Genomic DNA, 27,925 nt, shown 5'->3' on the forward strand with positions numbered 1-27,925 from the left:
GCCTTTTTAAGGTTATGCCACAGCATCCCAATCAGATTAAGGTCAGGACTTTGACTAGGCCACTCCAAAATCTTAATTTAGTTTTTCTTAAGCCATTCAGTGGTAGACTTGCTGGTGTGTTTTGAATCATTGTCCTGCTGCATAACCCAAGTGCGCTTCAGTTTGAGGTTACGAACAAATGACTGGAAATTCATCTTCAGAATTTTTTGGTAGATGGCAGAATTCATGGTTCCATTTAGCACAGCAAGTCTTCCAGGTCCTGAAGCAGCAAAACAAGGACCATCACACTACCACCACCATATTTTACTGTTGGTATGATGTTCCTTTTCTGAAATGCTGTATTACGTCTGCACCAGATATAATGGGACATATACATTCCAAAAAGTTCAACTTTGTCTCATCAGTCCACAGATCAGTCCACAGATCCCAAAAGTCTTGGGGATCATCAAGCTGTTTTGTGGCAAAACTGAGATGACACTTTATGTTCTAATTGCTTAGCAGTGGTTTTCGTCTTTTAATTCTGTAATGCAGGCTATTTTTGCCCAGTCTCTTTGTTATGGTGAAGTCATGTAAACTGACCTTAACAGAGGGAAGTGAGGCCTGCAGTTCTTTGGATGTTGTTGTGGGGTATTTTTACACCTTTAGGATGAGTTATCGCTTTGTTATTGGGGTCATTTTGGTTGCCCGTCCACTCCTGGGAAGGTTCAACACTGTTCTAGTTTTTTGCCATTTGTGGATAATGGCTTTAGCTTCACAATTTGCTTTATGACCTTTTCCAGACAGATTGATCTCAATTACTTTGTTTCTCATTTGTTCCAGAATTTTTTTGGATTGCGGCATGATGTCTAGCTATTGAGGACCTTTTGATGTCACGCACAGTGTAGGAAAGACTAAGTGCAACACGAAGGTATGAGGAAAAGGGAGCCCAACTCTATTGAAGGGGGGAGTGGAGGTCCTTAGGCATCCCGAATCTAAGAACTTGTGTGTTCGAAGCGCACCCAGGTGCTCTGCAATTCAGTCCAAGGTAGTTCCCTTCAATGGGTATACCTATTTGTACATAGCTGCCATTTTGTACTAATGATTTTACTAAAGTTAAAATAAAAATCATTTTTTCCTTTGAACTGGATTTCCCCATTTTTTGGAACATTCTCCAGGTTTGCAGAGACTAATCCGTGCTCGGATTGCATCATGCCAGCAAAGAAACAGTGAGGTGAACTGAAATAACTCCTGTGAGATCTAAAGTCACCCTGTCTGCCCTAAACATCCCTCTATACAGTGGGGAAAACAAGTATTTGATCCCTTGCTGATTTTGTAAGTTTGCCCACTGACAAAGACATGAGCAGTCTATAATTTTAAGGGAAGGTAAATTTTAACATTGAGAGATAGAATATCAAAAATAAAATCCAGAAATTCACATTGCATAAATTATATAAACTCATTTGCATTTTGCAGTGAGAAATAAGTATTTGATCCCCTACCAACCATTAAGAGTTCTACTCCTAAAGGCCATGTAGACACTTCTAATCAAGCCATTATCTGCACTAAAGACAGCTGTCTGACATAGTCACCTTTATAATAGACTCCTGTCCACAGACTCAATTAATCAGTCAGACTCTAACTACTACAACATGGGCAAGACCAAAGAGCTTTATAAGGATGTTAGGGACAAGATCATAGACCTGCACAAAGCTGGAATGGACTACAAAACCTTAAGTAAGATACTGGGTGAGAATGAGACAACTGTTGGTGCAATAGTAAGTAAATGAAAGAAATCTGGGGCACCATGCAAAATCTCATCTTGTGGGGTATCCTTGATCATAAGGAAGATGAGAGATCAGCCTAAAACTACACAAGAGGGAACATGTTAATGATCTCAAGGCAGCTGGGACCACAGTTTCCAAGAAAACCATTGGTAACACGTTACGCCATAAAGGTTTAAAATCCTGCAGTGCCCGCAAGGTTCTCCTGCTCAAGAAGGCAACATGTGCAGGCCTATCTGAAGTTTGCCAATGAACAGCTGGATGATTCTGTGAGTGATTGGGAGAAGGTGCTGTGGTCAGATGAGACAGAAATTGAGGTCTTTGGCATTAACTCAACTCGCTGTGTGGTAGGAAGAGAAATGCTGCCTATGACCCAAAGAACACCATCCCCACTGTCAAGCATGGAGCTGGAAACATTATGTTTTCGGGGTGTTTCTCTCCTAAGGGCACAGGACTACTTGGCAACATCAATGGGAGAATGGATGGATCCATGTACTGTAAAATCCTAAGTGACAATCTCCTTCCCTCCGCTAGGACATTAAAAATGGGTCGTGGCTCGGTCTTCCAGCAAGACAATAACCCAAAACATACAGGCAAGGCAACAAAGGAGTGGCTCAAAAAGAAGCACATTAAGGTCATGGAGTGGCCTAGCCAGTCTCCAGACCTTAATCCCATAGAAAACTTATGGATGGAGTTGAAGCTACGAGTTGGCAAGTGACAGCCTCACAATCTTAATGATTTAGAGACGATCTGCAAAGAGGAGTGGACCAAAATTACTCCTGACACATACGCAAACCTCATCATCAGCTACAAAAAACGTCTGACTGCTGTGCTTGCCAACAAGGTTTTTTTGCCACCAAGTATTAAGTCTTCTTTGCCAGAGGGATCAAATACTTATTTCTCATTGCAAAATGCAAATACATTTATATACTTTTTACAATATTATTTTTCTGGATTCTATCTCTCAAAGTTAAAATTAACCTACCCTTAAAATAGACTGTTCATGTCTTTGACAGTGGACAAACTTACAAAATCAGTAAACGACCAAATACTTATTTCCCCCACTGTAGGTTCTGCACCTATTGCTGAGCAGGAACCTAATCCCTGCCTGACCCTGACGATAAGCCCTACTTAGAGAATGATGAGGGGTGACACTAGTCGATCACCACTACCACTAAAGACAGCTTGGATAGATGAACAAGAGGAACACCGATCTTGAGCAGACTCAGAGATTTAACAAAGACATCCTCCCGCAACACTAAAGATGAAGATAGCCGACTGCTATAGCTCCAAGCCTCAACAGAGGGAAATTAAAGTGTGACACAGGTCATACAGCCAAAGATTGCTATGGGCCGCTCCTACATTGCAGGTTAATACAAGTGTATTGAGTCACATTGTGGGTACAGCAACCACAACAAGCAATCCGCAAAAAGTCAGACCCTAAAGAGATTGTCATCACAGTGTGACGTAGCAGAGGCACATAGCAATCTATGGCCATGCCACCGTGTCCCAGCCAAAGTTATTGTGTAGTCCCAGCTTTAGGCCACGTTCAGTATTTGGTCAGTATTTTACCTCAGTATTTGTAAGACAAAATCAGGAGTGGAACAATGAGAGGAAAAGTATAATAGAAACCCGTCACCACTTCTGTACTTATCACCCGCTCCTGGTTTTGACTTACAAAAACTAATGGAAAATACTGACCAAATACTGAACGTTGCCTTAAAGTGATCATTTTCCTGTTTTCTTGTAATTGTTGAGTGTAAACAGCCCTTTAATTGTATTTAATTAGTCTGAGAGCCCAGGAAAGCTCAAGCCCTGCCGACATCAAGTGACGAAATTAAAACATTGTCCTAATAACTGGTTCAGCTTCAGATACACCGCAGTGATATTCCTCCGCGGGTTTATAACATGTCAGTATTCTGCCAAATGCTTACTACTACTTAGGAAGATGGAATAGTTGTTCAAGAAGGGCCGGTCATCTTAGAAGGGCTCAATCAGATGTCCATTTTTTTTGGTCCGAGTTTCATAAGTTCTCAGATGAGAAAGTAAAAGTTTTTCTAACTCCTCTTATCTAGCAGTCTGTGGAGGGCGCTAGACTTCTATTGCTGATTTTGATCTGAAACTTGGATCAATATCAAACATTTCTCCGCTAGTTTGCTCACAGACTGGGCTGGCAAAAAAAATCAAGCATGTGAACAGCCCGATAGACTAAACTAGATATGAGTTCTAACCATGAAAAACACAGAAAGACGCCTGAATGAGCCTGAACTAAGAGACAATTCTTTGCCATGATTTGGGTTTTCCAAGCTCCGGCACTAGTGATGAGTGAGCGTGCTTGGATAAGGTGATATCCGAGGATACTCATGTGCTAACGGAGTCTCTTCAGCATGCTCCAATAATATGTTCGAGTCCCCACGGCTGCGTGTTTCGCCGCTGTTTGACAATCGCAACACATGCAAGGATTTCCTGTTTATAATCCCTGCATGTGTTGCAGCTGTCGAACAGCCGTGAAACACGAAGCAGCGGGGACTCGAGCATATTATTGGAGCACGCTGAAGAGACTCCGTTAGCACACGAGCATCCTCAGTTATCACCTTATCCGAGCATGTTCACTCATCACTATCCGGGACACAATAATGAAATCATACTAAACCAATCTATCTACCTCTACAAAACCATATATAATGTATGACATAAATACGTCACAGAATGTCATAATTAGGCATTGTAGAAGCTTTCTCTGCCTCATTTAGGATGTCCCAGATCCATGTGCATGGAAACACTACAGAGGCCAGATATTGGCACGTCATCAGTAGAGTTAAGCGAATTTTTGAAAATTCAGTTCCATTTATGATCGGCGACAAATATGGTTTTTGTAATATTCGCTGAACACAGCCGAACGTCATTGGAGTCAATGGGAGTAGAAATGACTGAATATGCTCGGAGTCGATCATCAAACATAAATTTGGCACGAATATGGCACCAATCTGGCACGAATATGGCAAATTCAGATTCGGCGACCGATTCCGGACATATTCGCTCAACTCTAGTCATCAGTTCAAAAAAGTAAGACAGATGAAAACCACCGGAACGGTGACGCGGAAACAACAGGGAATTAGCCATTGAATATAAATAATACTTTTAACAACATTTTCTGCTTTTAAATTCTAAACACCCTTGTAATTTGTTTTGTGGTGGTGCTGTGGGGGGAAGTGAATGCTCAGCTATTTGATGGGGGTCCTCACAGCAGGACAATTTGGATTGAGTTTATTATAATCTGAATTTTAAATCCCTTGCTTGGGCCATTCCTGATATGTGTATCCCCTCTTTGTGAGCGTCTTCAATATTTGTTTATTTTTCATTGTTTTCAATTATTCTGTTACAAAGTTTCAAAGACTTATAAAATGTATTCTTTATCATTCAGCCAATGATTATTCGTAAAATCCACGCACTGCTTATAATGCAATATATAAAACTTACCAGTGTCATCAGTGACTTTGATCGTTTTTGGCATGGATGGTAAAGAAATCTTCTTGTGACCCAAAATACAAGACACCTTAGACGGGACCAAAGTGGAGCTAATAGTGGTAGATGAAAGACTCCCTGGAGCCACATCACGTAATGCACAATAACTGTGGAGCTGTATTAGTTTGTCCATTTCCGTTTCCAAAATTTCTAAGAAAAACATAAAGAAAAATTCAAGTCACACTTTTTTTTTAAATCAAAATTAGATGTCATAAATGCAACATCCATCATGTGCTGACAGCCAGAGTGTTAGGATTCTGAGTTCTGCCATACCTCTGCAGAGATCCAGATCCTCACATTTATCTCCAGAGGCTAAGTCCTTTACACCACCGTCTGAGCATGCTCACGGGACGAGCTCCTATTGGAGTTCGGGAGTCAGGTGCTCAGGTCCTGCTCTGAATTCTATTGGCTCCTCTGGGAGTTCTGGAGATTTCCAGTAGGTCCCGTACGCTATAAAAAGCGCGCATGGCTGTATGCGCTAGTACGTATAGTCATACTTGCTGCTGTATGTTTGCTGATGGATGCATGGACTGGTGAATGACTCATTTGAAACCCCCATTCCTTGGTTATTACGAATGTGTGTGTGGTTGAGTTAGAGACAGTATTAGCGCCAGCGCGCCATTGCTCCAGCGCTCAGCAGCTTAGCGTCTACATCTCGCCTGCCTCTTTGCGGTGTGTTATATGCGGCTCAGTTGTCGCCGCGCAGCAGTAGCGATTTTTTTTCATGGACCGAATCCATGTATGAAAAAAAAAAGTAGTATGTACTAATTTCATTCAGATTCACCCTTTGAAGTCTATGGGTGTGCAGAAATAAACAGATCCCATATGAAGCCACAGTAAAACATCCATTTTTTTATGGATACATTGCAATTCTTTAACATTGGAAACTACATGGTCCTATAAATGGTTAATAGCTGCTGCTGTAAAAACGTATTGCACACGGATGGCACGTAAGAAAAAAATTGTCGGGAGTTTTCTCACGTAAACCCGGTTTCAGGTTGAGGAGGCACATAGCGCTCGGTACACGAGTAGCAGGCATACGAGCTGCGTCTGACAAGTTGCTTCCTAAATGTTGCCCTGGCTTTCCTCTGCATCACTAGGAAAGATTTAGTACTGGCTTCCTTACTTTTAATGGCAGCATGGTTTCTGCAATTCTATGCAAACAAAAATTAAAGAGACTATGGCAGCAGGTTTTTGCTACCTTATCTGAGAGCAGCATAATATAGGCAAAGAGAAGCTGAATCCAACGATGTATCACTTAGACTACTGGGTGCAGCTGTTCTGAAACATTCAGAGCTTTTAGATTTAGAATGAAGCAGAGCTGAGAAAGCTAACCCCGCCCACACCAGGCTTTCTCTATAGACAATGAGCTGCTTATCACAGGGGGAGGGGGCGTTGCCAGACTAATGTAGTCCAGCAATATTAATCTTGTAGTGATAAATGTTTCACAGTTAGTAAACTACAGCACGCACTTTGACAAGTGACACATCCCTGAATTCTGTGTTTCAGCCTCTATCTCCAGCTGTCTTGAGATTAAATAGCAAAAACCTGCTGACAGATTCCCTTTAATTTCTAATGATGCAGGAGAAAGCCAATGCAACATTGAGGAAGTAGCTTTTCAGGGGCCCAAGAGGTAAAGGAGGCCCACTTCTACCTCTGTAAGGGGTCACAGAAACGGTTTATGCCCTAAACACATTCCGGTTCTGAATGTCTTACTTTGAAAAATAATGTTATGTACTTAATGCTGCTATATGTATATTATTGTTCAGGGAAATCATAGTAATTAAGTTAGCCCACTAGTGGGGGCATTTTAGCACACTTAGTTTAGGATAGGCAACTGTTAACTTAGGAGGGGCCAACTGTGGGTAAGCCAACAAGTTCGCAGCATTTTAGGCAGTAGGACCAGGGAGCCCAGACAGTCCAGTAGGGCCTTAGAGCCCGGCCCACACAGTGGACCACATAACGTTCAAGCTAGGAGCCCAGTCGTTCAGGGCTTGGGACCCGAAGGCCCCAGCAGCAGAGGAATGCAGGGCAGCACCAATATGTGGCAGCTGACTACATGGGCTGATGCCCTTATGTCTGGGGTGAAATGGACAGGGAAACTCCTGAAGGTAGTTAAGCTGGACAGAAGGAACACTGCGGTAGCGGACAAGTCGGTATGACCTGGGAGCATTCTAGAAGAAGTGGGGAAAATCACAGGAACAGACAAAGATGCGTACTGTGATGTTCTCTGTGATGTTGCTGTAACTGAGCTGGACGTACTGCGAATGGATTCAAGTAAAATTGTGTTTGTTACAAGTTTAAACTGGACTCTGTCTCTCTTTGAATGGTACTGACAGGAGTGAACCCACCACAGATCAGAGGAGACCCTGGTGGTTCAGAAGGCATTAAAGAAGGTACATTGCAAAGAGGACATTGTATGCATGTGACGGGAGACCAGGGCGTGATTGAGCAATCTATGTCAGCCACGACTATGGCCCTAGCACCCCTCACACCTCCAAGGCAGGTGTAATTGATGTTGGACTGCGAAGGGCCCACATGTTGTTCTTGCACCTGGGCCTCTTCTGTCTGCGTCCGATTCTGCTATAATATGGGACAAATGATTCAGCAAATCCTTTATAACGTCTCACTTTCTTCAGTAGGGTCGTATATTACACAATACTTACTGAAATACTGTAATTTCTCCTGACATGTGGATTTCTCAAATCCGAGCTTCTTCTCCATTGATGATATGTCACAACCCAGATTGTTCACCAAATCCTCAGCGGCCGATGTTATTAGTAAAAGTTCTCTACTCATTTCGCTGTATTTAATTTTATATTTTTCTGTTGTTTCAGAAATGTTCTGCAATTTTTCCTGCAAGAATTTCACATAAGAAGAAGAGATATGAGTCGGTTTATCAATAGAAATGAGCTTCCTAACATGAGTCACAAATCCCTGGATTTTAGAATAGCAGGAAGAGTTTTTCACATGTTGTCATTGTCTGAACCACTCCCAAGAAAAAAAGCAGTATTGCGGTTTGTTAAGACTGTTGAGACTTTTTTTTTTTTTTTTTTACCTTTGGTTGATATATTTTTACTTCTATGTATACAAGAAGGTAAAGACATCCAATATAAATCCAAAATGAAGAGGATTTAGATGCTAATTAATATATGTGCAACAAAAATAATATTTCTAAATGCAAATACCATTATCATCATGCAAAAAAAAGGAACATTCAAAGGAAGCATCTGTCAGCACAAAATGACTGTTCAAACCAAGCACAGATGCTTAGTGCAACATTGTGATTTCATTTTTATACTTGGATTTTTGGGTGATTTGGAATCCAGCCTTCAGATGCTCGATGAGTTTACGTCCAGTGATCATTGAAAAGTCACTTTGTTCTAAACAAATGACACAATTAAAATCAGTAATGATTTTAAACTGGAATCTGAAGTGATTTAATGGTTATGTATGTGTTGTATACAGTAATATGAGTGACCATGGGGCAAACTAGTCATACACAATATGGTGACCGATACCACATACCATATGCTGTGCATCGTTCAAGTAAAGGCAGTCCTTACCATCTAGAAAAAGGAATCTGTCAGCAGGTTTTTGCTATGTGTCATTTATTGGGCTGTGTGCTTTTGTTTTCATTCAATGAAGGTATCATCATCAGGAGATTATTAATGCCTGGACTACAGTGCACGCGAGCCCTGGTCTGACCACGACCCCTCCTCTGATAAGTAGCTCATTGTCAATAGTCAATGTACACAGAAAGCTGTGGTGTGGGCAGGGGGCAGCTTTCTGAGCTCTGCAACATGCTTCATCTAAGAACACTGATAGTTTACACAGTGATACAAAGATGAGGTAGCAAAAATCTGCTGACAGATTCCATTTAACCTTGTAATCTAATCTGGAAATACATAATTCAAATAGGGATTGGGAGAAACCTTGGAAGAAAAACTTCACCTATGAAATTATTCCGCTAATACAATTTGAAGATGGCACCTTTTTCTGGGCTAATGGAATAGGTCAGCAGTTTTTTTTTCTATTTAATCTGAGAGCATCATGATATGGGGGCTGAGACACTGATTCCAAGGATGTGTCACTTAGCAGTGGGCTGTAGTTTCGATACAATCAGTATTTTATCAGGAGGAGATTATCATTAGATGACTAGCTGTAATGTGCAGGCCAGTCAGGCTAATCTGTGTAATCCCGCCCTCACCACTGATTGGCAGCTTGCTGACAATGTACAGTGTACAAAGGGATCAGCCAATCATGGGTGTGGGCGGGGTGATACAGAGCTCACTATTCTGACCACTGTTACACCTACAGCAGAAAAAGCAGGGATGCTGAATATCCAAATATCTACTAAGCCAGCAAGGAGCTGTGTGTAGTGCGATAGCCACTTCCTTACATGTTTTACCATGTCACCTCTGTTTTAGTCCCTTCTTTTTATATGTTTTTAATTCCCCAATTATATAATTTATTAGCGGATATATTTAGACGGCATTAATGTCTGGCATTTTCTCTCCCCCCTTCTTTGATATACAATTTTGTGTATGATTCAGGCCCAGGATTTTGACTACATTTTTGCCCTGTATGATTACTACGCTGCACAATGCAAAATCTTGCAGCAGGATGTGGATGCTATAATAACCATCATCTGCATCAATCAACGGCCCCGGGGCTGGTATATCAGCAGTGGACATCAGCATGGACTAGCGTGACTGTATATAGGGCGCTGGATGCGGCACTACCAGGAAGGAATAGCTATCAGTATACAAAGGTGCTTTCTAACACAGATCTAATACCACTATAATGAAGCTTAAATCGGGCAATCATTTGTAGGTCTATGAGTGGTGGAAGGTAATGCGCTATTAAACCATCCAAAGAGCGGTCTGTGACAGACAAGCCACAATATCTGTTCCTTCTGAAAAAACAAAGCATGATCCCGTCATATATTGAAATATCGGCATATCCATACCGTTCCATACTGACCCTGAGCAGTCTAGCAGTCTAGTTGGAGGGAAGAGACCCCAATAATCCTCCATAATAACAATCTCTTACCTCTAATTCCTTCTGCCTGACGAGTTGCTCATCCAACAGGTTTTTGTAGCAAGACTCCAAATTTAAAATTTCATCCTGGATGAACAATAAAAACAAGAAGAATGAGTAGATATTCACACAATGGCAGGAAGAGTCATAGAATGGTAGAGTTGGAAGGGACCTCCTGGGTCATCGTGTCCAACCCCCTGCTCAATGCAAGACTCACTAAACCATCTCAGACAGATGTCTGTCCAGCCTCTGTTTGAAGACTTCCATTGAAGGAGAACACACCACCTCTCGTGGCAGCCTGTTCCACTCATTGATCACCCTCATACACAAAAACAAAGTGAAAAACCCCCAATAGTGTTCCTGAAAGAGGTGACACTGGTCAGACAACTCTCACCTCAGAAGATTTGATGTCTTGTTTAATCTCTTCCACTTCATTATTCAGTTCGTTGACGTATGTAAAAAGTGAGTACATTTTCATGTCGTTCAACATATATCGCTTTGCCATCTTGTCGAGGTCTACATCCTGTTGTCCAAATATATGTCTTAGCCTCTCACAGATGGAGTTGTAGTTGTCAATGATTCCCTGGTTGTGCTTTTTCACTTCTTCAAGTCTTTTTCCTACAAAAAGATGTACTGTTAATTACTGAGCCAAGGCCTAGCATTGTATTGGCCTATTGGTCATTTTCAGTATTTTTCTCAATATTTTTCAGGCCTGTCTGAGATCTCTACTTGTAGAGTGGAGTTATAGGATCTACCAGAGGGGCACAGCAGCTGATATTTTATGCACTCTTAGTTTGGCTGGCCCTATAAAAGTAACCGCAGAATCAGTTGTCCCATAATTACAACTTATCACCTATTCCGTTGCTTTATGAGGCAGCGATGCACTGCTGTTCTCATGATCATGTGGGCAGATGATAATCAGTGATTTGGAGACAACATTTTATAGGTTCTTCTTTTGGAATATAAAAATGTAAATAACCAAAGAAGATTTCATTAAAAATACATTCCGAATTACCTCTAAAAAGCAAATCACACTTATTTTATCATACTCATTTTTAGAATTAAAATGGGCGCTGTTTTGTTATAATGACAGAAACTTGTCCTAGAATGTTAAAAAAACTAGCCCTGGATAAAAAGCGCTTTCTGATTGCAAGTGTTGATGAGATAGCGCTGCAAGGAAGGACTGAGACATTTTTTTCTTGCACAAAGAACTGTCTCTCTACTAATGTCATAGGTGCGAATGGTCCCTTAAATACTCAAAGAGAAAGAAACGTGTAGGGCGCAACGAGGGAGAGTGCAGGGCTTTTTATCCAGGGCTTGACGTGGACTGCCTTTATCTGGGTGGGAGCTTTATGGGAATGGGATGTCAGATCCCATTAGCCCAATATAGGAATCTATAGGGTGATTCACTCTTTTTTTGTCTGAACCTTATTGACCAAAACAAAGAACCAAAGTGTCCTGGCTCCCGTCCATACTTGGCGTAACATCTGTATGGGTGACAACGTTCCTTTGTCTAGTTCTCTATATACACAATGAGTTACAGTATATGATGATGAAGGGATGTTTCACTGTCTAAGAACATTAACCACATTGAAAATAGTTGACCACTGTCTCTATTGTTATTACATTCATGTTAGGACTGTTAGACCACTGTCTTATTTACCTTATATGATGGCTCATTACAGCTTATGAGTTTATGATCAATGAATTTCTTTGGTGTCCTACCTGGATCACTGTCCGGGAATCTCATGATACAATATGATCAAGGCCACATGGGTCATTGAATGGGTCACTATCCTCTTAGTAGATTGATTCCAGGTGTGATTTTGTTCAATTCACATCTCAGGATTGGACTTTCATGACCTGTTTTCTGACCCTATGTTTCTATCAGCGTTTGATTATAAGATTAGACACTTTTGTATTCACCTTGTTTGAGATAGTATTTTGTTTATAGGCAGCATTTTTGTATTTTAAACAATTTAGTAAAAGTTATGTTTTATTCTACCTCGCACCACCTCATGACCTCACGCTGTCTTCATATTTGACCGTGAGTTGCAGTGTTAGGCCGGGGTCAGACTAGCGTATGGCATCCGATGCTATATGCTAATGACCCTCGGCTCCTGCTCTGCTGCGAGCGGGATCCGAGTGTCATGCTACTGTGCTCCGAGGCTCTCGCACAGAGAGGATAGGAGCACAGCTGCGGAGGAGGCAGAGAAATGAATTTCTCCATCTCCTCCATTCCCGGGGTCAGTGTATATTGCACAACACTCAGATGATATCCGAGTGATGTGCGCTGTGTGACTCGCACCCACAGGCTTATATGGGTGCGAGTGCGCCGAGACTCGGCCGAGTGTTGGTGACGAACGCAGCATGCGGTGATTTCTCTCGCCCATTGAATACGGCCAAGAAAAAAAGCGCTGATGTGAGCGGCCCCACAGATGAAGACTGGTTCGAGTACTATGTAATGTTTTATTGCACAGCACTCGTCCGTATTCATCTCTAGTGTGACCCCGGCTTTATGGTGGTATGCACTCCACCTTTTTTGCGGTGTTCTCTCAGGTTTTTATATAAATCAATCAAACATATGACGGACTATGCCTAACTTTACCTTGTCTCATTTTTTGCAGCTCCCTTTCCTTTGAAGAGCGATCAAACAATTTTGCTTCATTAAATTGCTGTTGCTTCTTCAGATGGTCGAGATATCTGTTAAGTTCTTCAATCTTTATATCATATTTTTTAGACTCTTTTTCTGCTGCGTCTTTAATGGTCAGGACATCTGTCTGGATATCAGTTCTATAAGATTATGACATAACACTTATTAGTTTGATAATTTAGTCCCACAAGTGCTGCGATTATAGTGATGGTGAAGTTCAGAAATACAAAGTTGAAAGGGGATCAAGATTACTAGTGCTGTTCACCTGGGAAAATAGCCCAGACTTGGTGGATAGCTTTCCCGTTCTCAAAGGTTTTGCACAGTGGTGCACACTCCAGGTTGAAGGCTTCATGACCATGGAGTCTGCGCTAGTCTGCAAAACCCATGGGCAAAGAAAAGCTTCCAATAGAGTCCAGGCTATTTTTCAAGGCTATCAGTGCAAGTAATGTTATTCCCCTTTCCACTATCCATTCAATTATTCATCGTATCAACATGGGACAAATCCGAATTAGACCCAGAGCAGCGGTCTCCATACTGTGTAAGGCCCCTTCACTTGTCTACTTAAACAAACATAGCAAGAGACAATCCGTTTTTACTTTCTGGGTGGTTTTCTGTTGGCCATGTGTACTTGTGTGCCATCCGTGTGCCATCCATGTGTACTTGTGTACCATCTGGGTCCTGTCCGTATGCTATCTGTGTGACATGTACCGGAATAAAATGCATTCTGGAAATTATTGTGTTTTATGTGTTAAAAATGTGTAAAGATAATAGATAGATACTAAATAGATAAACAGATAGATAAATAGATTGATAGAAAAATATATATATATCCATCAGATATATAATTTCACAATCCCACAACAAATTATCAAATTGCATCCTTTAGTGCTTTGCATATGGAGTTCATTGTACAGTTTTGTATTAACCTAATAAACAAATAAAAACAACGTGGGGTCCCCCCATTTTTGATAGCCAGCAAATGTAAAGCAGACAGCAAAGAGCTTTTATTATCAGGCTGGAAAGGTCCATAGTTATTGGTCCCTCCTCAGTCTAAAAATATCAGCCACAACCGCCCCAAAAGTGGAGCATCACATGAGATGTCCTATTTCTGGCGGTTCGCCTTGCCTCTTCCCGATGCCCTGGTGCATTGGAAATTGGGCTAATGGTGCTTGGGGTTGTTGTCAGGTGAGAATTGTCCAAAAACACACCTGACATGAAAACATGGTGCTGGTAATGGAGAGGTGTCTATCATACACCCCCATTACTGACCCAGGAAAAAAGGAAACACACACAAAAAAATTCTTTATGGAAATAAACACTCCGAGACATTTTCCCTGGTTCAACACTTTAAAAAAAATGTTCCCATGCAAGTCCGACGTAGTCCAAGCGAGTCCAATGAAGTCCAGTGAATCCTCCGTACAAACCTATGTATCCTCGTTCTGACGCTCCATAGGCTTTGCAAACATCCACTTCTAGGTACGCAGTGTTGTGCGAGACCCGGTGATTCTGAAGAGTGGTGATGTCAGTAACATTCTCCTGTGAGGGTGAATGAGTGACAGTGTCTCTGTTTTATTTCTCTGTGTTTTGTGTATATGTTCTTTTCAGGTTTCTCTTCGCTGAACTACGTTGCACCGCGTGGGATTTTTTAAAAAATTTAATAAAATGGTGAACCAGGGAAAGTGTCGGAGTGTTTATTTAAATAAAGTATTTATTTTTTGTTTCTTTTTAATTCCTGGGTTAGTAATGGGGGTGTCTGATAGACAACTCTCCATTGCTAACACCAGGGCTTGATGTCAGCTGTGTTTTTGGACATTTCACAGCTGATATCAACCCCAAGCCCCATTACCCTGATTGCCACCAGAGAATCAGGAAGAGCCAAGACGAAGGCAAAACACCAAAATTGGAGTATCTCGTGCGATGCGCCACTTCTGGGGTGGATGTGTGACAGTATTTTTAGGCAGGGAAGGAATCAAGAATCATGGACGTTCCTAGCCTGAAAATATCAGCTCAAAGCTGACTGCTTTACCCAAAGTGTTTTTTTTCCCATTTATTTAATTATTTATTAGGTTAATACAAAGCTGTACAATAAACACTACATACAAGGCACTAAAGGGTGCAATTTTATAATGTGTTATGGGGTTGTGAAATTATACATATGACGGATATCTATCTATTATCTTTGCACATCTTTAACACATAAAAAACAGTAATTTCAATTCTGCATTCTATTCCAGTACATGTCACATGGACCCATAGACTTTTATTGGTCTATGTCATCTGAGCTGCCAGTACAAAATGGACATGTCTGCATGTGCGTAACACGGATGTGAGCAGCCACATAGGTTATAATGGGTACATGTGGATACGTGTCTCCGGTAAGTATGAAAATGGATGCCACACGTACCGCAAACACATACATGTGAAGGGGGCCTTAGAGAAACTCCAGCTCAGGTTAACTCTTATAAAGACAGTGTTACGAACAACAATTCTTTTTAAGATCTTACACATGAGCTCGCGCTATGTGTCTTTTGTCTTTTCTATTTTCCATCATGGGTGCTGTGAGACACCAGGCCACCCGCCCTGCTGGTGCATTGTCGCTGTGATGGTGGTTAGCGCACAACTCCGCTCCTTTAAGGCGATAAAACTTAGTACTCACTAAGGGTCGCCGTGACGTGGCAGTGGGCGCCATACAGTCTGATCAGCATGTTAAGCTAAGAACCAAGCGGCATTAGATCAATGTATGATTTTTTGGAGATGCTGTCCATGCTCTTGTTTTTAGCAGATAGAGGTCACTTACTTTTCATTATGCATGGACGTGATCCTCTCGTGCATTTTCTCGGTGAGGGCCTTCTGATGGGTAATCTTCTGGTGCATTTTATCAATCAGGTACTGATATTTTGCTTTCTTGAAGCGCAGATGGTTAATACTCTCCTTGAGTTTTTCATTTTCAGTTTTGATCACATTAAAACTTTGAGTAACCTGTGTTAAGATACATCACAATATTCTAATTGATTGTTCACACTTTATGAATAACCAAAAGTTTGGTCTCAAAAGTAAGGTTTTTCCCATATATCGTTGAGTTTGCTGGCCTTAAACTCTATCCGCATTTCTTAATTTGCTTCTGTTAGAGGAGCTTTCCAGATACATCACATACATTGTACACCTCTGACAACAGCATCAAACATATGGCATATAGTGCAATACATAAGCCTTTAGCTCCCATTGTAAAAAATGGTATACTGTGCAGTGTCCATTTTTCTGCCATGTTCCTAGATGTGGGATAGCGGAATCTGGTACTCTTTTCCGTATGGACTTGTAATGTGAATTCATAGAAATAGCGTTAACATAGCTTTAACAATTAATACATAACACTGGGGGACATGGAAAGAAATAGCCACAGCACATGCGACATACATCATAAATGCAATTTCTTTTCTTAGGAGATACTGGATGGCCTGACACCAATGGACAGCACCAGAATAAATACTAAGTCACAGAGCTTCAACTCAGGGTGGACTAATGTCATGGTGCTGTCAGCTCTACTCATTTCTGTTCCCCGGGAACCGTCCCAGCAGGAACTAAACCATAACTCAATAATGAAGGGTCAACATATCTATGTAATGCTATCTCCATTAACCAAGGCCATCCTCGACCTCTTCATCTCCTGCTGCTATGACATGATATTAAACAACCAAAGACCATCACATTACCGCCAGAATTTATATGATAGCAGAAGAAAAGGGGCATAACATAAGGACTGATGGTTCACTGTTCCTCGATCCACAAGGTAAGATGAAGATCCACAGTTCCTCCTTTTCATTTTAAGGTACCTCAGATACCCCACCCCCTTTCACATAACTTCCTATGCATTCCTAAACAGAATCCTATCTCAAGCGACCTAAACTCAAACCCCACGCTCCCTAACTTTCTTTTGTGGATATACAAAAATAACTATTAATCCTTTCCTAGCTGAAATAGCTATTAACCTTTTTCTTGCCTCCTCCTTTAAATCCCTGTGATGTCCGGGCCTACACTTTAGCTATGTCCGTTGCAGCCCTATCTAGGGCGTAATATATTTAGACTACATTAAACACTATATTGCTGGGATTCACTCTCTCTGGTAGGCATTAACCATTAGGAGTTAGGTAGCATTCACACAGACAATGAAGCTTTTGTCTCTCTCAGCTACAGTTCACATTTTGGCTTATCACTCACCAGCAGCACACTTGACTCTGCTTCACCCAGCAGACTGAGCCTCCCTCAGGAGACTGACACTCCATGAAGCTACTTCCTTTTTTTTAGCAAAACCCCACAGGTGTATCTACACAGACACTGCAGAGCTGGGATTTAAACCTGTCCTTCCCAGCTATGCTATATATAGACAAGGGTTGTAGAGGTTATGGGATTGCCAGACTGCCCTTGGTGTAGGCAGAGCAGACCATATGCTGGGAGTACAGTGTGAGAAGAGAAGGGATACATACGTGTTGCAGTTCATTTTCCAGCTGAACAGTACGTCCTTGTGAGGTTTTAGTGTTGGACATTGCCTTTTTCTGTTGTACAATTTCTTCTTCTTTTTCTTTTATCTGTAATAAATTATCGTAAATTAGAGTTAACATGTTGCATTTGGCCTGTGAATAGGTGATTACTGGTTGTTAAATAAAGGTGACACGTGCCAGAGACATTTGCCAAAGCAAAGTGTGTTCATTGGGGAAAGAGGGCACATTCTCTTTTATATTAATGTGCCCTCTCCTTCCACTGTTCATGTAAAGCTTCTTGTAGCCTCCCGTCCATCCATTATAGCCTTACTGCTGCAATGTTTCAGTGTCCAGTATCTGCCCCTAAAAACTCCCTTCCTGCAGAATATGGGCACATTGACGCATGCCGAACGCAGCCGTTAAACGACCGCTGATCGGCTGATGCAGGCCAATTGGTCACTTAGCAGCCTGTTTAGACCACACTTCTACATGAACAGAACAATAGTTTGATCGTTCTGTGTACATACAGTATAACATCATTAGAAAAGTAGCACATGTCCTGTTTGCACAGCATGGTATGATGCCCAAAACAGTAATTTTACAGTTTACCTAAAATTCATTGTAAATAGAAAACGAGTGTTTTGATCATTCGTTGGGTGATCAGGAGCCTGTTTAGATCGGCCGATAATCAGGTACACTAGTTATATGATCTTTGGCCTGCCTCAAAACAGTGTTTTGCTTGCTTGTAATGTGTTCTGTATCTATGTGTGTTACGTTTGCTGTGACATGTATAAGTTTGGGCACCCCTGATCAAAATTACTGTTATTGTGAACAATTAAGCAAGTTGGAGATGAAATGATCTCTAAAAGGGCTAAAGTTAAAGATGACACATTGTATTTCAGGCAAATATATATATATATTTTCACATTTTACATTTTAAAATTACAAAGTGGAAAACGGGCTGATGCAAAAGGTTTGGTTCCCTGCATGGCTAGTATCTAGTAGCAACCCCTTTTGCAAGTATCACAGTTGGTAAACGTATTTTGTAGCCAACCAAGAGTCTTTCAAATCTTGTTTGAGGGATTTTCATCCATTCTTCCTTGGAAAATTCTTCCAGTTCTGTGAGATTCCTGGGTCGTCCTGTGTGCACTGCTATTTTGAGGTCTAGCCACAGATTTTCATTGATGTTCAGATCCGGGGACTGTGAGGGCAATTGTAAAACTGTCAGCTTGCGCCTTTGAGGTAGTCTCTTGCGCCTTTTGATGTGTGTTTAGGATCATTATCCATTGGTAGAGGCCATCCTCTTTTCAACTTCAGTTTTTTTTTTACAGATGATGTTATGATCTAGAATTTGTTGAAATTTCATTTAATCCATTTTTCCCTCTATCCATGAAATGTTCCCTGTGCTATTGGCTACAATACAGCCCCAAAGCATGATTGATCCACCCCATGCTTAATGGCTGGTGAGATGTTATTTTCCTGAATTTCTGTGCCTTTTTTTCCACACATATCTTTGATCAGGCCAAAAAGTACTATTTTAACCGGTCCACAGGACTGGTTTCCAAAATGCATCAGGCTTGCTTAGATGTTCTTTTGCATACTTATGGTGAGGATGCAGGAGAGGTTTTCTTCTGATGACTCTTCCATGAAGTTCATATTTGTGCCGGTGTCTCAGAAAGGTAGAACAAAGTACCACAACTCCAGATTCTGATATATATTTCAAAGGTCTTTTGCAGTCAAACGGGGATCTGATTTGCCTGATTTGATTTAGCTTGGTCTTCCAGACCTTATCCTAACCTCCACTACTCCTCTTAACTGCCATTTCTTAAAGGGTATCTATCACCAGTTTTGTGATATATTAGCTAAAAATATTGCCCTATTCAGTGTCTGCTATGCATTCCCTACATCCTTACAGAACCCCCTGACTCCCCTTGTATACTCATGAACACGTTTTTTAATGTCTCCCGCTCTGTATGGTAATCTTTTCAATCTGGTCCAAAGGGCATGGTTTTGGGACTCTACATCACTCCCATTGGCTGTTGCTCGCTGTCCTACTGCATGGATAACACCTCTTGCGCCGTGTGACATCTTGCGCCTGCTCAGAAATATTACATTTCGCGCCTGCGCAATACACTTTGCTCAACTGCGGGCAAAGCCGAAAAAAAGAAATGTGCATGCGCTGGCAAATGTAGTTCCTGTTCATGTTATGTTTAATAACATTTTGAACTGAGGAAAGGGCAACTTGAAAACGCTTTCTTATCTTCTTATAGCCTTCTCCTGCTTTGTGGGCCTCCACCATTTTCAGAGTACTAGGCAGCTGCGTAGAAGGACCCATGGCTGCTGTTTTTGGCACAAGGTTAGAGGAGGTTGGGTTTTTATAAAGATGGGAAACTTGAATCACCTGCCCTTTCATAACGATGATAGCAAACAAGCCATAACCTTATCAAGCTAATTAAGGTCTGAAGCCTTGGTCAAAGTTATTTGAGCACACACATCTCCACGGGTGCCTAAACTTTTGCATTTCCCTTTTTAAAGGTAAAAAAATGACAATATATTTTTTTGCCTAAAATACAAAGGAAATGTGTAATCTTTAACTTTAGGCCTTTTAGAGATTATTTCATATTCAACTTGCTTAACTGTTCATGTTAACAGTAAATGTGACCAGGGGTGCCCAAACTTTTACATGTCACTGTACATGTACACAGTTTCAAACATTTTACATCATTTTAGGCACATGTCGGCTTTCATAGGAAATGGTTACTGTTATGGTATGTGGTCATTCTGTGTACAGCTAGTTATTGTCATGAGATCATCATATTGATCATGAATCAGATACCGACTGCGCAATTACAGCCAGGTATGTTTTACTCCAAAACGCTGCAGTGTTTCCGAATACACTCGGAATTAAAAGCCGGCAGTGACTATGGGACTGATTCATCAAGCATAGCACTCGCTCACAAAACGCCGATCATGGTGGAACACAAAAGGAGCCTTATTCATGAAGAGGACAATGCCCCTTAATGAATTTAGCGCTCCTTCTCAGTGACATGTGCCTCTGTGTGCCGCGCCAGAAATGAGGGCATTTTTGATGAATTGGGCGGGAGGGTGTTGCCAATACCATCCTGGCTCCTTCTCAGCTCCTCCAATTTTGGCATGGCTGATTCAAATTGACGTGAAAACTTGCACAACATTTTTGTGACTTTTCAACACTTTTTACAAATTTTTGTGACTGTGATGACTCGGCCTCTATGGATGTTGACTGACTAGTCCATGGCAAGTTTCCAGCCACCTTCTCCCTATTCCACTTGTCATTCAAAGAGACTGGGGAGGGCGAAGGTGGCCAGGGTCCATATTGGTTTAGTCAGTTGAGTCACAGTCCTTGGACGGCTTTTTAAAGTGTGTATAATCTGAATTACAGCAACATTTTAGACAAAACCATAATTGGCTGCAATCGCGCAGTCGGCGTCTGAGTCTGTGGTTCGGGCAGCATGATCCTCATGACAGGTTTCCATTACGGTAATAAACAATAGCACACACTACCTTCATGTTCAGGTCACTTATCAGTTTCTTCTGCTCTTCTACAAGACGGTTATGTTGGTCTTGCGCTTCTGCCAGTTCACAAAGCTTTTTGGCGTTCTCTTGATCTTTCAGAATACATTGCTGAGATCCTCTGCACAATTTGGAAAGTTCCATTGCTTTCTGTTGCTCCTTAAGCAGATTTATTTCAGTTCTATAATAATACAATGTTTTGGTCATTTGTATAAATATATTGTTATATGTGATGACTGATGCTCGGTTCACATCGGAGTCAGAGGCTTTGTCTGCATCATGCATCACAGATTCCTTATAAAGACGGCTGGAACAAGAGTGCAGAATGATGGGCTATTTATTTCTGGGGGCAGACACTACAATCCAAGTCTAGTGACCCCATTGTAGCCAATTGGGACAGTTGGATGCCAACAGTGTCTGTCATGTGATGTTGCGGCTAATCACTGATTGCAGTAGACATGTCTGTCCATACAGAGCAGGAAGTATAGAGACCCAGCCAATCACTGCAGTCACGCTTCCCTTGTCTTCAAAAAGTACCTAACCTGGTGGAGACCATGGAAGTATTGGCGTGGGGAACTGAGTGTTCTCTTACTATGTTATATGACCTGCCATCCCCATCAGTCATATGGATGCAATAGAAGGTGGTTCTCACCTGGGACCAGGGCCGGACTGGCCATCTGGCAAATGCCAGAAGAGCCTGACTGGTGGTGGGCCACCTTGTCTGCTATGTTGTTAACAGAATCAGTGTTCTCAAGACACCCATTCTGTTAAGAGTTGTGACGGAGGTATCATTAGAAATATTGGTCTTGTAGTAAATCTTGCTTTCCTCCACACAGGGTAAGATTAGTAAAATATCCCATCTGGTGCTTGGGGACGAGGACAACATGGGCCTGTGTGTTTTCAAATGTCAGGGCTGAATTTCAGCCCCAGTCCGTACCTGCCTGGGACTCTGTGACCAAGAACAGAAGTCCAGTCATCCATCAATATCATTGGCAAGTTTATTTGAATGAGCAGAATGTAATGTTATATGTCTCCTAGATGTTCTCTTTAGGATCACACCAGACCTCACCTCTGGAAATTCGAGAGGCCAGGATCAGCTCATTTTTCTTAAATGGTTGTCTTAATGAGACAACTCTTCTATAATAGTACAATACATGAGAAGGACCTGATATTGAGGCGCATTTCCAGATTTCATCACAATCTAGCATTGTTCTTGAGACTGAAGATTATTCCCCTATTTAAAACAATTGGGGAATTTTAATAAGGGCTTAAGTTTTTTTAAGCAAACGTGCACATTTTATGATTTTTGTTTTACCCTATCGACTTTTCTAATCTGATGACAAAATTTGGGGGTTTTAGTGGGAAAGGAGAGTCCTCAACATCCCAAAAGATTTACTATATTCTCTCCAGAAACTGACTTAAATGATGTCACATGTGACATATCTGGCTCCATAGAGATATCACTGTTATCCAAATTCCCACAAAAGTGTCTAATCTCAGAAGAAGAAATTGATTTTATATATAGAATTGATCTACAATGTCTGTGAAACGGAGACAATCAAACTTACTGCTGACTAAGAAGATGATGTTCTGTCTGCTTTCTGAAGGACGCTTTCATGATCTCAGCCGCTCTATAATGTTCTTCTAATATTTTTAAATCCCTTTCTGTGGGTTCGGCATCTTTATTCTTACCAAGGCTTGGTAAGTGCCAGTTGAGCTTCTTCTCCATTTGTATCTTTGAATGCTGGATATGAAATGAATATAGGAGTTGTTATCAATTTGCGTAAGAAAAAAAACTTAAAGAATCAGCACTGGATCCTCCGCCTGTCTGGTGGGACCAACATAAAAGAGGGACTTCTCGTGAGTGATGCAGCCAATCACTGAGCGCCGAACAGCTGCAATGCTCATATTTAAGGCCCACAAACATATTAGACTAATGTTGGCTGAACCCGCCTAATGTGTATGGGGGACTTCCAAGTCCTCACAGAAGATGATGACAAACAACAACAGAAAAGTCTGGCCCTCACTTGTAAGTCTTTTTCTTGCCTAGACACAAAAACCATCTACTCCGAGTGACAATTGGAATTGATATTCCTACGATGATGTCGGAAGAGAAGGATCCGACATGTCAGATTTCCAACAACTGATCCTTTTATTTTTTAAGCCACCATCAGAGGAGTCTGGCATTCATTCTCTCATAAAGAACACAGAAGAGATCTACGGAGCTGAACGTTCCTGTGTATGGTGAACTCGGGAGAGATAGCTGATGGCCGAACGATCGGCTGTTTCATGTGTACGGGGGCTTTTATCCAAACCAAGCTGAAAAAAATACTATTTCTTTATACTCTTGACAAAATGTGAATGCTGCAGCCAATCAGCGGCCACTGATTGTCTGCAGCACTCATGTCACGCCTCTGATGGATGTTGATCACAGAAAACAATGGGGAAAGCAACTCTGACCATGGAGGAGGAGCAGCAGTCCAAGGGGTTACTATAATTTTTTTTGTTACTTCTCATGACCCATTTATAAGGGGGTGACCGGTAGGGGACAACTCCTTTACAGTCAGGTAAAACTACCAATGCGTAGGGGATTTCTTCATTCTCTCCTGATATCAGATGTCTGGAGAGAGAAGGATCAGGTAGTTGGATTTCAACACAGCTGATTCTGTCTGTTACCTTGATCTTTATACCACAGCAGAGAATTCATCAAGTTGTTAGTATGTACCATGTATGTACCATGTATGTACCATGTATGTACATGGACAGCCGAGCTGTTGGTACTATGTGGGTACATGAGCTCATGGCTCTGATAGTACAACTGATACACAGTTCACAATGGTTGGGATAAATAGCACAATATATATATTTCTGTCAATCACGTGTAACACATTAAGTGTTGTGGGAGAATCATGTGGAATGTGATTATTATTTTTTTTTATTACTTATTGTATTATTCTCTGCTCAAATAAAGAGAAATAAAAAAATAATTGGGTCTATGTTTCAATACTAATTTTTTTGACAAAACAGTTGTAAAATGTGTCATAGTGATTAATGCTGGTTATTAAATCCGGCCCATCATTAGACTGCCTGGTCTGAGTTTACAACAAATCATGAAAGATAAAAATGCACTTTCCCAAAGTTCATTTTTATCAAGGCTAAAATCTACATATTAAATTAAAGGTCACGTGTCGGAAAAGATTGAATTTTAGGCAACTGCCATATGCAGCCAAAACCATGTGCACATGTGGTGGCCGATGGCCCAAGGATTCTCAACTGGGGTATTACCGTTACACTCTCCTGACCATTAACTAAACTGCAGCCGCACCGTGAATCCGGCCGAGAGCTTATTGTAGGATTTCACAACTATAGTTCAGCTGTTCATTTTTCCCCAGAGAAAGTTTCCTAATAATATCAAAAGACTGATCATCACTTCCAAACAGAAAACTGGTGTGAACAGGTGCATACTAAGAATAGCCATATCCATACATAACTAACAAATAAAGTTGCGCTCTGTGGATATTTACATATATTACCTGTGTAAGCGTTATAAGGTTTGGTGACTTCTTTCATCAGAATCTGTGACCTTCGTACACGCTGTAAGCCTTCATTGTGACACCACTGCGGCATTCCATTGGGTTATGTGTATCAAGCCACACCCCTCATTATGATGTCATAATGGTTGCCATGGCGACGCTGATGTCATAACAGATTGCAATGTAGAAGATGATGTCACAACGGTTGCCATAGTGATGATGATGTCATAATGGGTTTATGGGCACGGGACTATGGGTTGGAGGATGTGTGATGGGTATATTGGCACTCGACTATGGGATGGAGGATATGTATGATGGGTATATAGGCACTCGACTATGGGATGGAGAATATGTATGATGGGTATATGGGCATGGTAATATGGGATGGAGGATATGTATGATGGGTATATGGGCACGGGACTATGGGATGGAGGATGTGTGATGGGTATATGGGCATGGGCCTATGGGATGGAGGATATGTATGATGGTATATGGGCATGGAACTATGGGATGGAGGATATGTATGATGGGTATATGGGCATGGGCCTATGGGATGGAGGATATGTATGATGGTATATGGGCATGGAACTATGGGATGGAGGATATGTATGATGGGTATATGGGCAAGGGACTATGGGATGGAGGATAATTATAATTTGTTATAACTAACCACAGTTAGTTACTATGCCCGGGCAGCGCCGGGTTCTTCAGCTAGTTATGTATATTGTTAGGCTGCCCCAGACTGTATGTTATAGTGACATCTATATTCCATAGGGTTATTATGTGTGTAGTGACCTTGGGTATATACAGTACTATGCACCATTATAAAGAACTGGAAAGTTAAACGGGTTACACACTCCTTTTTTGTGTTAAATGTGTAGCAAAACTGTGATGCAAAAAATTGTTTTTAGATCTCCCATGATTACTATGTCCCGCCGAATGGGTCCCCCTACACTATCCTGGCCTGGTCAGCACTTCGCTGCTGCATCTAGTCAGGGGCTACAGCTGCCACTGATCATGTGCCAACAAGGATGAAGAGAAGGAGAGGCGAGTGGCTGTCTGAATAGGGGACTGTTCTTCTCAAACACATGGGGGCCGATTAATCAAGACTGGCATAGTGAACACTCGCACCACACCGTTTTTGCTGGAGTAGAAGGCGCTAAATTCATTAAGTGGCACATGCCACTGCGTGCTGCACCAGAATTGCTATTTCAGTCAGTGACTGGCACTGGCACTCTTGATGAATTTGACAGGGGGTCATGATCACGCACCTTTCCCTCACCCGGCCCCATTCCGGCTCTACCTATTTCAGCAGAGCTGATTCAAACTGGCAGGAAAACACTAAAAGGTAGAAAATATCCAATGGTAAAAAGAATTTGGGAACACCATTTCTAGGTTCAAGCTTAGGGGGGCCCCTTACATAATAGATAAATTGATAGCTGTCAACTGAATGATGACTGAGCCGATGGTTTGGCCAGCAGCAGTCTCTCCTTACTACTCCATACTCGGGAACGCTTGTTCTGGTTTGTGCTTCTGTGTCGTCTCCTCTGGTGGTAGCTTATGCAGCCAAGAACAAAAGGATCAGCAGTCCGAAATCAGACATGCTGGATGTTTATCTTCTCTGCCTGTCGGTGGAGAGTTGGGACGACCTCCATACACATTAGACTGTCTACCGAGCTCGGCAATTTGGACAAAATTCCAATGTGTATGGGACGGGGCCTCTAGAATCCTACAGTCATCTACATCTCACATACTCCTAACTATAAACCACCTTAGGGCTCATTCAGACAGCAGTGATTTTTCATCCGTTTATTTGGCTGCACAATGACAAGTGATGTTCGGGTCATGTGACAGTCTTAGTTTGTGCAGCTTAACAAATACAGTCTTTTTATAAGAATTGTGCATGGCTTTGGGAACCAGTCCTAGGAGGTTGGCACACAAAAAATTTTTTGTATATGTGATAGAAATCCATAAACTAATAGCTTTTTACAACTCCAAAAGAGTGACACCACACTAATCAGCTAAACCAGTGTGCACAGAGACCTCTTGTATCACTTCATATAGGAATATGGTGGGGCTCAGCTTATATAGCAGAATAAGATGCCAGAAAAAGCGGCACTCGCATTCCATAAACTAGTCCCATATTCCATATCACGGGACATAAAGTGGTAAGCAGGGAGCATGGAGGCTGACATTAATTAGCTCACTATTAATAATATATTAATTATAATAATTTTATATTAATAGTATCACTTAACACACAGCCCCCAATATATAGTATGATCCCACACACAGCCCCTATATACAATATGATCTCACTAACAGCCTGTCTATATACAGTATGATCCCACACACAGCCCCCTATATACAGTATGATCCCACACACTGCCCTCCTGTGTACACTATGATCCCACACACAGCCCCCTATATACAGTATGATCCCACACACCAAACCCTACATACAGTATGATCCCACACATAGCCCCTATATACAGTATGATTCCACACACAGCCCCTATATACAGTATGATCCCACACACTGCCCTCCTGTGTACACTATGATCCCACACACTGCCCCCTCTATACAGTATGTGATGCCACACACAGAACTCTACATACAGTATGATCCCACACATAGCCCCCTATATACAGTATGATCACACACAGCCCCCAATATACAGTATGATCACACACACAGCTCCCTATATACAGTATGATCCTACACATAGTCCCCCCATATACAAGTGAACACAGTCCCATATATACAGTATGAGCCACACATAGCCTCAATATATACAGTATGACAAAACTACATACTCGCCTCGCTCCCATTTCCTCTGCACTGAGCTCCAGTCTTTGCTGTTCTCACACCATTTTCACCCAGCTACAACAAAGTGGGCTGAGCTGGGGTGGAAAGGGTGCAAGGAGTCTGCTGCTAATCAACTTCATGAAGGTTTCGCTACGCTATGAATCTTAGTCCAGTAGAAACAGGAGCAGGATTTGAGATGAGGTGCATGCAGAAGTGTATGCCACTCCTCCAATGCTCCTGATTCATGAATGAAATGCTCATGCATTTGATCCCAGCACATCTCCTCATAAAGCAGCAAAATCGGGCCCATAATGTAATGATGAATTGGGCCATTATGTACTAACTACAGTTAAGCAAAAAGTTTCAAGCTGACCTGGCCTGGTGTAGAGTCTGATCCTCCGTGGTACTTGTGTAAGGGGGTGGCGTTGCTATGGACCGTAGAGACAAGCAGACAATTTAAGAGACAGAAACCACTTGGTTAGAGCAGTGGGACATTCTGTGCTTCCTTGCTGTAAATACTGTTTAGTTTCTTCTGCCAGACTGGAGAGGGGAGGGGCTGCTTTTCTGTGTGTGAGGAG

The 27,925-nt window shown here is 41.7% G+C and overlaps 2 protein-coding genes across 9 annotated transcripts in view; both read right to left on the reverse strand.

Moving 5' to 3' along the window:
- The window catches only part of LOC141080387 (uncharacterized), a 382,167-nt gene that overhangs the window by 252,696 nt on the left and 101,546 nt on the right, over nucleotides 1-27,925 (reverse strand). For all 8 annotated transcript variants that reach the window (XM_073565553.1, XM_073565554.1, XM_073565552.1 and 5 more), the window contains one exon: nucleotides 5,241-5,435. In XM_073565553.1, coding sequence (XP_073421654.1) covers nucleotides 5,241-5,435 — 195 coding nt within the window. The remainder of the gene's footprint in view (nucleotides 1-5,240; nucleotides 5,436-27,925) is intronic.
- Nucleotides 7,902-27,820, reverse strand: LOC141080686 (coiled-coil domain-containing protein 63-like). The gene is made up of 9 exons (XM_073566074.1): nucleotides 27,721-27,820; nucleotides 22,574-22,749; nucleotides 20,994-21,186; nucleotides 17,463-17,564; nucleotides 15,779-15,960; nucleotides 12,937-13,121; nucleotides 10,723-10,946; nucleotides 10,341-10,415; nucleotides 7,902-8,141 (listed from the first exon to the last, which is right to left on the reverse strand). The coding sequence occupies exons 2-9, from the start codon at nucleotides 22,732-22,734 to the stop codon at nucleotides 7,902-7,904; spliced, it is 1,362 nt and encodes a 453-aa protein (XP_073422175.1). The 5' UTR covers nucleotides 22,735-22,749; nucleotides 27,721-27,820.

Source organism: Dendrobates tinctorius, unplaced genomic scaffold, assembly GCF_039654945.1.
Source record: "Dendrobates tinctorius isolate UK_male_01 unplaced genomic scaffold, ASM3965494v1 ptg000016l, whole genome shotgun sequence".
In the NCBI taxonomy this organism is placed as follows: Eukaryota; Metazoa; Chordata; class Amphibia; order Anura; family Dendrobatidae; genus Dendrobates; species Dendrobates tinctorius.

Bases quoted from the DNA above. Each gene is read 5' to 3' on its own strand.
- LOC141080686 (XM_073566074.1), bottom strand. From the start codon at position 22,734: ATGGAGAAGAAGCTCAACTGGCACTTACCAAGCCTTGGTAAGAATAAA. The intron at 17,565-20,993 runs GTGTGTGCTATT...AATTTATTACAG, and splicing joins GTGACCTGAACATGAAGGTA to ATAAAAGAAAAAGAAGAAGA. The intron at 10,947-12,936 runs GTAAAGTTAGGC...ATCTTTTTGTAG, and splicing joins GCTGCAAAAAATGAGACAAG to GAAAAAGACTTGAAGAAGTG.